The 12,252-nt window shown below is 43.0% G+C and overlaps 1 protein-coding gene across 22 annotated transcripts in view; it reads right to left on the bottom strand.

Annotated features, from left to right (window-relative positions):
- MGC78849 (uncharacterized protein) overlaps positions 1 to 12,120 on the bottom strand; it is a 30,041-nt gene extending 17,921 nt beyond the window's left edge. For 2 of the 22 annotated variants that reach the window (XM_041570452.1, XM_041570466.1), the window contains exons 1-6: positions 11,962 to 12,119; positions 7,761 to 7,816; positions 6,857 to 7,010; positions 6,668 to 6,739; positions 4,599 to 4,866; positions 2,995 to 3,301 (exon numbers count right to left, since the gene is read on the bottom strand). In XM_041570452.1, coding sequence (XP_041426386.1) covers positions 2,995 to 3,301; positions 4,599 to 4,866; positions 6,668 to 6,730 — 638 coding nt within the window. In that variant the 5' untranslated portion in view covers positions 6,731 to 6,739; positions 6,857 to 7,010; positions 7,761 to 7,816; positions 11,962 to 12,119. 22 annotated transcript variants of the gene reach the window in all.
- Between the last annotated feature and the right edge of the window lie 132 nt (positions 12,121 to 12,252).

The following is a 12,252-nucleotide window of genomic DNA, read 5'->3' as shown; positions in this document are numbered from 1 at the left end:
TTTTGCGTTCTGGAGAGGCCCACTCATCCTTGACTACAGAGAAAAGTTGGTCATGTGAAGGGAACAACTTAGCAGACTTTTTCTGTCTCTTAAAAAGATCCGTGGACGGATCGGCCGAGACAGGTGGAGACACGTTGAGAGTCTCAAGAACAGATTCGATCAAACTGTCTACGTCAGAGATAGCTGCGGGAACCTCTGGTTCACGATGGGAATCCTCGTCAGAATCCCTGTCTGAAATTTGGCCATCCTCTGCAAGTTCCGACTCCTCGTCGGAGTCCGGAAGTAAGGAGGTGTTAGAAGTCTTGCGTTTCCCAGCTACCACTGAGGAAGGTTGGGAAGCAAGCTGGGCGAGGAACTTGTCTAAGGACTCAGGAAGCCGCGCAAGTCCCTGGAGGGAAGAAATGGAACTTGCTAAATTTCGTGCCCAGAGGGGTTCAGGTACTGAATCTGATGCACCCTGGCTGTCCGTAGAAGCAGGGGCATGGGAAGGTTGAGAGCATGCCATACAAGTAGGCTCAGGGTGACCCAGGGGAAGTCTGGCGCGACAACTGGCGCATGCCAGAAAGGACACCTTGGGGACGGAAGGAACCCTGGCAGATGACTGTGTAGAACGCAGCTTGGGACCTTCCCTGGTGGGGTCTGCCATAGCCCATATGAATAGTAATATATATAAATATATAATATATATATATCAAAATAGCCCAAGGGTCAAGAAGAGAAAATATGTAACTTGATACAGGCCTGAGGAATGACAGCCGTCCCTGGAGATGAGCCTGTAACTTCTTGGACCCAACCCTGCCCTGCAAGAGTGCGGACCTTGCCTATGGAAGAGGAAGCTAACCCGCCAGTTGCCTGTGTGGGAAAGAGTGGTCCAGATGGAGCCTGCGACAGCGAGGTGATCCGGAGGGAGCGCCGCTGAAGACTGCGCCGTCAATAGGAAAGGCGCGAAGGAAAATGGGAGGTGCGCACGAATGCGCGGTGACGTCACCGGCGAACGGCGCGAAAATCCAAAATGGCGCCTGAGAAGGGAGAACCTGTCGCTCGTCCCCAAAAGGCATGGGAGAGCGGCAGGATGGCAGCGTGTGAGTGGAAACGTCCACTGCTGGGCTAGGGGTGCGGAAGTGCTGTTGAATCCAGCCGCTGCCCCCCCCAGCCAAGAGAACTGAGCCGTAGCTCCTGTCTCCAAGTGCCTAAGGGCGCAAGGAACAGAGCAGGAGCTCCTGTCCTATCGAAATTGCCCTGCATCAACCGGGACTGAACCGGAATTCCTGCCCGGGGAACCTGCGGAAAAAATAATAATTGAAGAAATAACTAAATAAATGATTAATAATAAAATAATAAATAATAAATTCTCCCCTGAGGGGAGAGTGTCCTCCTCCCATGAGGACACTAAAAGAACTGGGGTGTGACAGCCTCCTGGGGGGGTGTGGCCTGCTGGGATAGGCGGGCTGGCCCCAGGGAGGGCTGTCAAAGTTCTTGCTTTTTAGTGTCCTTTCCTCCCGGAAGGTGAAGTTAACCCTACAGTGCCTGTGTCCCCCTGAGATGAGAGAGTAATTGCCATTTTAAAAAATAAGGCCGTCCCCTGGGATCATACGATTCATGGAGCACACAAACATACCAGAGAAGAGATGGGCAGCACTCCAGGATAAGATAAAAAAGCCTTTATTCACATACAGTAGGGCAGCATAGCAACGTTTCGAGCCTCGCACGGCTCTTTGTCCTGGAGTGCTGCCCATCTCTTCTCTGGCTTTGGCAATCTGGTGTGGAAGGACACCACGGGAGGTGCACCCAATCAACCGAAGTAATTAACCAGGTGTGTGCCCCTCAAATCTTTTTCACACAAACATACCAACAAACCATACTTGTTAGGTCACATGAGCCAATTAACAGACACAGTTCTGTCTTTTGCTTCAACACTTCTTCCTGTTACAGTTAGAGCTGCAGTATTTCTGGTCAGGTGATCTCTGAGGCAGCATCACAAAATGGCTGCTCAAGGCAAGCGATGTAAAAGGGCAAGATTTACTTAAATATATAGACCAGTTTTGTAAGATTCTTTAATATGATGTAAACTATCTGTTGCTTAAGTGTTCATTTTGGGGGTTTAGTTTTCCTTTAAGAAAAATATGCAAAATCTATTCATACTGAAATAAGAAACTTTCTAATTACAATCAATTAAATATTCTGCATCAATTCTGAAATAATCACGTTTATCTTCACTATTCCTCTCTCAGCATCTGTTTCTCTTCATTCTCTCTTCATGCAGCAGTTGGGTGTCAGATATTCATTGACAGTTAGATCCAATATATCTTATAGGGGGCTCCTTTTGCCTAGAAGATGTATTAGAGCTCACTCTATTAAACTCACCAGACATCATGTCTCTCTACATGCAGGATTTGTGCAAAAGGCAGTTATTTTGTTTGTATTGGAATTTGAGTGAGCTCTAATACATCTGCTAGGAATGGGAGCCATCTGACACCCAACTGCCGCATGAAGACAGAATGAAGAGAAACAGATGCTGAGAGAGGAATAGTGAAGATAAACTTGATTATTTCAGAAATAATTCAGAAATTTTAATTGATTGTATTTAGAAAGTTTCTTACTTCAGTATTAAGAAGCTTATATTACATTTTAGCTAGGGATGCACCAAATCCAGGATTCGGTTCGGGATTCAACCAAGATTTGGCCTTTTTGAGCAGGATTCGGAATCCTCGTGCCTGGCCGAACCAAATCCTAATTTTGCATATACAAATTCTGGGGAGGGTGGGATTTCACGTGACTTTTTGTTACAAAACAAGGAAGCAAACTAATTTTTTTCAACTTTTTCCTTTCCTGCCCCTAATTTGCATATGCAAATTAGGATTCAGATTTGGTTCGGTATTCGGCCGAATCTTCCAAGATGGATTCGGGGATTTGGCCGAATCCAAAATAGTGGATTCGGTGCATCCCTAATTTTAGCTATAGTTCCCCTTTAAACAAAGTTGCTCTATCCCTCACCGATAGGTCTTCCCATCCTTTTGATGCTCATCATCATCCTCATTGGAAAGGTCATAGGGGTCATTAAGGTCAGGCAATGTGGGTTCTGGGAGACGCTTCTTCTTCCGCCCCCGGCCTGCTTTGAGGGTTCCTGCAGTACCCGCTTCAGAGATTTTGACCTTTGCGAGATCGGACACCATCTGCAGAGCCTGGGAACCAGGTAACGCAGAGACGATCATAGTCGATGGTGCAGTGATTGGAAATGTCTGGCCTGAAGATGACGGTGTAGTCACAAACGATCCAGAAGGAGATGTAATCACCAGGCCGGCTGTGAAGTGAGATTTAATGCAGCGTGAAATAGAAATAAATATAAATGTTATACATGCAACAGAATGAGGATACATGAGTTGAAGTTATGAAATAATATACTGCAATATGAGTAAGAGTTCAAATAGTTTTTCACCTCTACTGTTTAACATAAAAAGTAGCACAGGAAGTCTATATATCATGTTTTGGGATCATGCACCAGCCCTTCTTTCTGCTGATTCACAGAACATGCAATGGGCTGCTACCAGATAATTGGGCTTAGGCAGCAATATATACAGAGTGAATGTTTCTACAACTATCTGATAACATATAAACAGGCTAATAGCACACTGTGCATGCACAGTCACTTTAAAAGATGGCCTAATAAGATGGGGAGCAACTGTGGACGACTACGAAGACTGGATCTGCGATTCTGCCATGATTTTTATGTAGTTTTTATTCCTAAATGACACTGTTTAACCTGCATATAATTCACTCTACCATATTAAATGTCATTCCTGAACCAGCAAGTGTTTTATTTTAGTTGTAATATTGGTGTGTAGGTGCATCTTTGGGTCATTTTGCTTGGTCATGTGCTTTCAGAAAGAGCCAGCACTTTAGGATGGAACTGCTTTCTGGCAGGTTGTTATTTCTCCTACTGTAACTGAATGTGTCTCAGTGGGACCTGGATTTTACTGTTAAGTGCTGTTCTTAGATCTACCAGGCAGCTGTTATCTGGTTACCTTCCCATTGTTCTGTTAGTAGGGAAGCACCGAATCCAGGATTCAGTTCTGGATTCTGCCTTTTTCAGCAGGATTCGGGCGAATCCTTCTGCTCGGGCTGAACACTAATTTGCATATGTAAAAGGAGGTAAAAATATGTCCCCTTCCCCCTTAATTTGCATATGCAAATTAGGATTCGGTTCGTTATTAGGTCGAATCTTTCGCAAGCGATTTGGAGGTTCCGAATCCAAAATAGTGGATTTGGTGCTGGGGGGGGGGGGGGTGAGATCACTCCAACTTGCAGTACAGCAGTAAAGAGTGACAAGTTTATTAACGCACAAGTTATATGACTGGGGGCAACTGGAAAACTGAAAATATGTCTAGCCCCATGTCAGATTTCAAAATTAAATATAAATTTAACGGATTTCAGTGCAGAATTCTGCTGGAGCAACGCTATTAACTGATGCATTTAGAAAAAAAAACATTTTTTCTTATGACCATATCCCGTTAACCAATTAAAATGGAAAGTCTTTTTCCAGAAAGACCAAATTGACCCAAAGCAACGGCTGGCATAGCACAATTTTTTTAGTCACTTACTGGCTGTCATAAGGCCGGTGGTGGGCACAGGTAGCACAGTGATGTTCTGCGTGACAGAGGCTTGGCTCTGCTGGATTCCATGGAGCTCCAACTTGCTGTCTGTGTCCATACTGATCCCCGCAGGCAGAGACATGGAGGTGGGAACAGTCAGGAAAGTTGGGTAGTGTGAGCTCAGGTTGCATCCTTTCTCCTGGATCAGCTGCTCCTTGACTTTGTTCAGGAACATGGAGTTGTCAATCTGCTGTGAGGGATACGAGTGTTGTATTGTCTAATATGGGGAAATAATGCCACCGCTATGCTGAGAATTAATGTTATTAACACACTGGTTGAAATGATCAGGGAAAAATTGTATGCAGAGGCACCAAAACAGAAGAGGGGACGCAGATCACCCAACAAATAACGCAGAATAGAAATAGAAGAAAGTAGTGTATTCTGCACAATGCAATATTCTTAGTCAGTGGGGGCAAATCAATATGATAATAGATTGTTGGGACATGGGGGATATGCAAATTTCTTGAAGGGCCAGTATCTTAGTTACAACTGTTTCCATCAGTTCTACTGTACAGACTCCACTGCTGTTGTCAGAAATACAGTCACTGTTACATTCCTTTTGTATTATAAATGCAAGTGTAGCACGATCTATATTATGTCATAGCAATGATTTTAACTTGCTTAACCCGGCTTCAAGGCCTAAAAGCGATGTGAAAGAGCCAAGCCTGAAACTGTGATTTAGAGAATGTCTCCAGCCAAGTGTGTGTGTGTGTTTGCTGCCCTAGTGATCTGGATATGATACAAAGCATCCAGTGAACTACACCCCAGGACACTGACACCTTATGCAAAACGTAGCTTTACTACAGCCAATAGGCTGATAAAGGAATTGTTCAGTATAAAAATAAAAGAACATTACTTTGCAGCTCTCTTGGTTTCCACCAGGCAGTAACACACCAAAGAATTCAGTGGGGAGGCACATGGGTCATAACGGTTTGTGTTTGAATCTGAGCTGAATGCTGAGGATCAATTGCAAATTCACTGAACAGTTATGTCCCATGTGGCCCCCCTTAAAGTCACTGACTAACTCAGAGTTAGAGAGCTGAAAAGCAGGAAGTAGTGTTCTGTTCTGTTATGTTACACATCACTCAAGCTTTTATACATTACATTTTTTAGATATTAGAAACATTTCTATTTCCAATCTATTTTTTTTATTTTATTTTTACACGAAACTGTCCCTTTAATAAAGCCATCTCAAAATGCTCGACTTTTTCAATTCCCTTATTTACAGTAGGGGGTACATTATACCTTATAATACATGAGTGATACTCAGAGTTCCCTGTATAACTCAGCCTGCAGCCTTGTGCCTTTATATGGTCACAGAACAACCCCTCAGTGACTTCTAATATCCTTATCATTTACAGTAGGGGGTACATTATCCCTTATAATACATGAGTGATACTCAGAGTTCCCTGTATAACTCAGCCTGCAGCCTTGTGCCTTTATATGGTCACAGAACAACCCACCTTATCATTTACAGTAGGGGGTACATTATTGCTTGTAATACATGAATGGCACTCACAATGGCATACTCAGCCTGATAAATAAAATATTTCACGTTACAGCTGAAGGCCAAGTTTGACACCCCTGATAATAAACTCATCTTTATTGAAACTTGGAGGAAAGCTCAAGGCAGCCCATTTTCCAATTAATATTGCTGTGCTTTGTTCAGAATGATCCCTCCCATATTATAAGAGAAAAAACAAAACTATATAAACACACAAATAGCAGAAGTGGACAAATTTAGAGGCAGACCATAGAGCTGGTTGGGAGGAGCAAATATTAATATGTATAGGAGTAGGAAGAATATTTTAGGAACCATGTCTATGTGGCTCATGGGAGTTGTTGAACCCTGCCATATAGTGCTGGAGGTTGAAATTAAATTTGTTCTCTAAATATAAGTATGGACAGGTGATAAGTATAGGCAGGTGGGAGGACATAGTTATTTCTCTGTGCTGAGCAGCCTCACTTCAAGTGCAGTAAAGATTGCAGTTTTTGCCAAGAAGAGAAGCAACACTTACCTGTCCAGAAACCGTGGGCACTGCAGGCCAGAAATACGAGGAGTTAAAGTGAGACTCCTCCATGTTGACTTACTGAGGGGAGAGAAATCAAATGGTCAGGGCAATAGAATTGTAAGCCACAGCAGAATAAGGGCGAGTGCAGCCAACCGGAGAGGTCATAATGGGGCGTGCAAAGGAGAAGCCACTCACCCCTCTCTGCGTGTTTCTCTCACCAGTTACTCACTAGGAGCTCAGTGCTGCACTCACAGGGTCGCTGCTTTATGGTCGGTTCATGGAGGAGGAGTCAAACGGCAAACCTTCACATGCAGGGAAGGAGACCATCAAATCAGCAGGCTTATGGCACCTGTAAATTGGGAAAGTTCTGTTTTAATGACCCTGTCCATACTGGTATACAAACTCATAATTATTTAGGGACTAGGCTCAAACTTTGCACAGTCAACCATAGGTTGTCCTTGTTAACACCATAACTAGGGTATTCCGGAAACCTTCTGGGCTGTTAAGCAGTGTTTTCCAAACTATGCTATAATGTAAACCACTGCTATAAAGTATATCACCAGAACCAAAAGGTCCAGAGAGCTTTTTTGCACTGAGACTTCAGAAGTGCTATGAGAACAGTTGGAATCTTCTGATCACAAAGCCTGACAACCAGGTATGACAGATTGTGATATTTGTTTTGACTGACTAATTGTGAGTCCAGGGTTACTTGTGATACAAGGCCATTTAAAGGATAAAAACCCTAAAAATTAATGTTGCTTAAAATAGCATATATCATATAGTGAACTTATTGCACGAGGCTAAAGTCTCAGCTTGTCAATAGCAGCAATGATCCAGGACTTCAAACTTGTCACAGGGGGTCACCATCTTGGAAAGTGTCTGTGACACTCACATGCTCAGTGGGCTCTGATTGGCTGTTGAGAAGCTAAGCTTAGGGCTCGTCACACACACACACATATATATATATATATATATATATATATATATATATATATATATATATATATATATATATATACACACACACACACACACACACACACATCCAGCTTAAATTCACATTTAAAGGAAAATGATGAAATACTTAGTATTTACTTACCATTTCCACTACTGAACTAATAAGCTTGTCACACAGTGTTAGATGGGTAACATCGTCTGAAAGTTAAAAAGGCACATAATGAATAACGCTTCCTGATCTCCCAAGAAGCCAAAATAAACTGGCCACCCACCTACACGTATTGTCATTAGATACGAGGTTCTACAGGAATTTGGGGATAGAAACAGACACCCCTGTTAGAGTCCTGTGCAGAACCAATTTTTGACACCTGGACCCGACCCAAACCTGAAGCCCGCATCCCAACCGTAAACTGTATGTTTACCCACTTGCATCTACTACCTGACCCCAGTCTGCAACTGCTTTATCCACAACCCAATCTGCAAACTCGCCGACCACCATTAAACAGGAAGTGCTGTTGCTGCAAACCGGAAGTGACGTCTTCAAAAGTAGTGTTGTGTAAAATTTTAAAAAGAGTCAAATAAAGACAATATAAAATAAGTAGGGATGCACCGAATCCACTATTTTGGATTCGGCCAAACCCCTCGCGTTAGATTCGGCCGAATACCGAACCGAATTTGCATGTGCAAATTAGGGATGGAAAGGGGAAAACATTTACTTCCTTGTTTTGTGACAAAAAGTCATGCTATTTCCCTCCCACCCCTAATTTGCATATGCAAATTAGGATTCGGACGAATCCTGCTGAAAAAGGCAGAATCCTGAACCGAATCCTGGATTCGGTGCATCCCTAGTGTTTTGTCAAATTTTAAAAGGAGTCAAATATAGACAATATAACATAACATTAGAAATATAGCTGAGACCCGGGACACACATCTATACTCGCACCCGAAAATCCTACCCTCGCCCCGCAGACTACCTGCTTTTTTTGTGGGTAACCCGTGGATACCCGAACAACTGCAGGACTAACCCCATTGGGTTCATTTGCTGTCTGGGCCCCCAACAGACACAGGGTCTGCCTTCTCTCTAAGGAACCCTAAACCCTGATATGGAAGCAGAATAACAACCAATTATCAAGTCCCCTGATAACTGGAAAGCATTTCCTACTGAGTGAGGTTACCCTATCAAGTCAACTCTGTCTGCAACTACTGAGAAATAAACACTTGAGGGTCCCCTTGCAGGATAACGTATTTCAAAATGTTTTACTGCATATTTACAGGAAAATCAAAGTAAACAGGGCTGCCATTGCCGAGAGATTTTATTATAAACACTTTAAAAATGCATCAAGCCACTTATAAATAAGATTAGTTGCATCTGTTGCCTGTCCTGTTAGATTATCTTACTCATTTCTATGCAAACTAGAATGGTCTCTAAAGTTCTTTATGGTGTGTCAGACCAGAAGTAGGGTATTTACTCACAAACAGGGCTAAAACTTGAATTTGTGCCTCAAACTAATGAGCATTCTGTCCCAGTGACTGCACAGATCCTATCTGATTCTTATTGTAAGCAGCAGTCATGTCGTGCTTTATGGCAGCTGAGATTCAAGCTATCTGTATAACAGAGCATTCTGTCCCAGTGGCTGCACAGATCTTATCTGATCCCCATTGTAAGCAGCAGTCCTGTCCTGCTTTATGGCAGCTGAGATTCTAGCTATCTGTATAACAGAACATTCTGTCCCAGTGGCTGCACAGATCCTATCTGATCCCCATTGTAAGCAGCAGTCATGTCGTGCTTTATGGCAGCTGAGATTCTAGCTATCTGTATAACAGAACATTCTGTCCCAGTGGCTGCACAGATCCTATCTGATCCCCATTGTAAGCAGCAGTCCTGCCCTGCTTTATGTCAGCTGAGATTCCCTGCCATGCTTCAGCATAGTATTCCTCCAGCAGGAAGACTCTGAGCCCAATGATCAAGCACCTGTTTGTTACACAAACGTTCCATCCAACTCATCCTTATTGCAAATAATACTTATGTTGGTAACTAGTGCAAGTACATCTCTGAAGAAGAGCTTCTCCTACAAACCAGCAGTGCAGAAAAAATTAACTAGCAAAAAAGATATTGCTTTCAACAACACACCTTAAGTCTATTAGAAAATCATGTAAACATTAAATAAAACCAATAGGCTGGTTTTGCTTCCAATAAGGATTAATTATATCTCAGTTGGGATCAAGTACAAGCTACTGTTTTATTATTACACAGAAAAAGGAAATCGATTTTAAAGATTTGGATTATTTGGATAAAATGGAGTCTACGGGAGATGGCCTTTCCATAACACGGAGCTTTCTGATTAACGGATCCCATACCTGTAGTTGAATTATAAGCCTTTACTTTAAGACTAGAAATGATTGGTTTATAACTAGGGATGCACCGAATATAGGATTCGGCCGAATCTCGTGACTTTTTGTCACAAAACAAGGAAGTAATAATTAGGATTCCGTTCGGTATTCGGACAAATCTTTTGCGAAGGATTCGGGGGTTAGGCCAAATCCAAAATAGTGGATTCGGTGCATCCCTATTTACAACCAGAAGGTGCATACAATCTGACACCCAAAGTATAAATGAATAGTTAGCAGGCAGCAGTATGCTGTATATGACTATCTAGTACAGGTACAGGCCCTGTTATCCAGAATGCTCGGGACCTGGGGTTTTCCGGATAACAGATCTTTCCGTATTTTGGATCTTCATACCTTAAGTCTACTAGAAAATCATGTAAACATGAAAAACTCAATAGGCGGGTTTTGCTTTTATAAATATGCGCTTAGCCAGACTCATTACATTGCACAGATAATATAAAATAGAGGAAAGTGCAGTTTGAAACAGCGCTTAATTTTATATCAGCCACTAGAAATGATACACAAATTGTCTAAAAAAGGGGCCTGAAAGGCAGATGTGCCCCCAGGGAATGAGTATGGCTGCCTGTCTATGGCTGCACAGCCTGTTGTGTAGGACTTCATTATTTTGATATATCCCACTACACAAACATGCAAAAAGTTGAACAAAGCTGCTATAGATCGCAAGCATTCTAACAATTCCTTCTGTAGCAGAACTAGAACACCCTAGATCAGCCTTATTCTGTGGGTGAGTTTTGTAGTTGTTAAAGGAGTGGTTTGCCTTTAAAGGAGAAGGAAAGGCCTATTTACTTAGGGGTACAAAAATGTAGGCACCCTCAAGTGAGTGCATATACTTACCCGACATCCCAGGCTGGTGCTCCTATCAGAAGAAAATTATTGGAGGCAAAACCAGCCTATTGGGTTTATTTAATGTTTATATGATTTTCTAGTAGACTTAAGGTATGAAGATCCAAATTACGGAAAGATCCATGATCTGGAATGCCCCAGGTCCTGAGCATTCTGGATAACAGGTCCCACACCTGTAACTCAAAAACCACAAATAATAAAAAATGAAAACCAACATCATACCAACAGTTAATTTAAGCCCTTTAAAGGGATACTGTCATGGGAAAACGTTTTTTTTTTTTTTTCAATATGCATCAGTTAATACTGCTGCTCCAGCAGAATTCTGCACTGAAATCCATTTTTCAAAAGAGCAAACAGATTTTTTTATATTCAATTTTGAAATCTGACATGGGGCTAGACATTTTGTCAGTTTCCCAGCTGCCCCCAGTCATGTTTTCCTATGACAATATCCCTTTAAGCTAGGTTTTTGAAATGTGAAGAATGTCTGTTACCTTTAAAAGGGGTAGTTCACCTGTAAATAAACCTTTAGCATGATGTAGACAGAGGCATATAAGAGAACTAGCAGTTATTTGTTTCTTTACGTACATTGTTTTCTGCAAACCTGCCAGTTTAGGGATTGTAGAGGCTGTGTGATTGCTAGGGTTTCATTTGCTTAGGAATGGAGCTGCAGTGTGTAAGCCAGAAGCCTGAGCAGATAGAAAAAGAAAACTACCAAACTGCAGTTTGAGAGCAAGAAGAGGCAGAACAATGATAAAGAACAAGTAAGGGCAGCAGGGGATTGCTCAGGAGAGGTGCAAGTAGCAGAGTGAGAGTGTAAAGTGAACTTCCCCTTTAGCTACAATGTGTTTCAGGCCAGTGTGTATTGAAGTGGCGATTTGTGTGGCTGTGGATTCCACCTCATGTACAATCATTAGTGACCGTGCAAGGCAGGGACTCCTCGCCCCCCCGAGGGGATTTACACACTCACTCCATGGCACAAGCAGTGTGAGAGCGAATAGAAGTAAACCCGCTCCCCCAGCATCTTAGCGTTGTCCCGTGTCCCCACAAAGCCCCTCAGCAGCGTCCCACACGCTCGGGAAATCCCCACATACCTCGCACGTTAACACCTCGCTCTCCCTCAGTCTCCGGTTCCCCCAGACTCCTCGCGCCGCTTCCGCTTCCGGTCCCCGCGGAGGCGCGCGTTCACCAAGTCCACGCTCCCTCCACTTCCGGCAGCGCGAACGCGCCCGGGATTTACTAGACCGGAAGCTGTCATTCGGCGTTTGGGCAAACTTATCCCTAGCCCGGCGCTAAAGTGTAGCCAAGCCTTCGAAAGTAACAGCGGACCGATCTCACTTGCTCAATGTTCAGCTATTCTGAGTAGTATAATTTAAAAGGACGAA

This window comes from Xenopus laevis, chromosome 7S, assembly GCF_017654675.1.
Source record: "Xenopus laevis strain J_2021 chromosome 7S, Xenopus_laevis_v10.1, whole genome shotgun sequence".
In the NCBI taxonomy this organism is placed as follows: Eukaryota; Metazoa; Chordata; class Amphibia; order Anura; family Pipidae; genus Xenopus; species Xenopus laevis.
The sequence above is the reverse complement of the archived record's forward strand: the minus strand, read 5'-3'. Positions and strand labels throughout refer to the sequence as shown.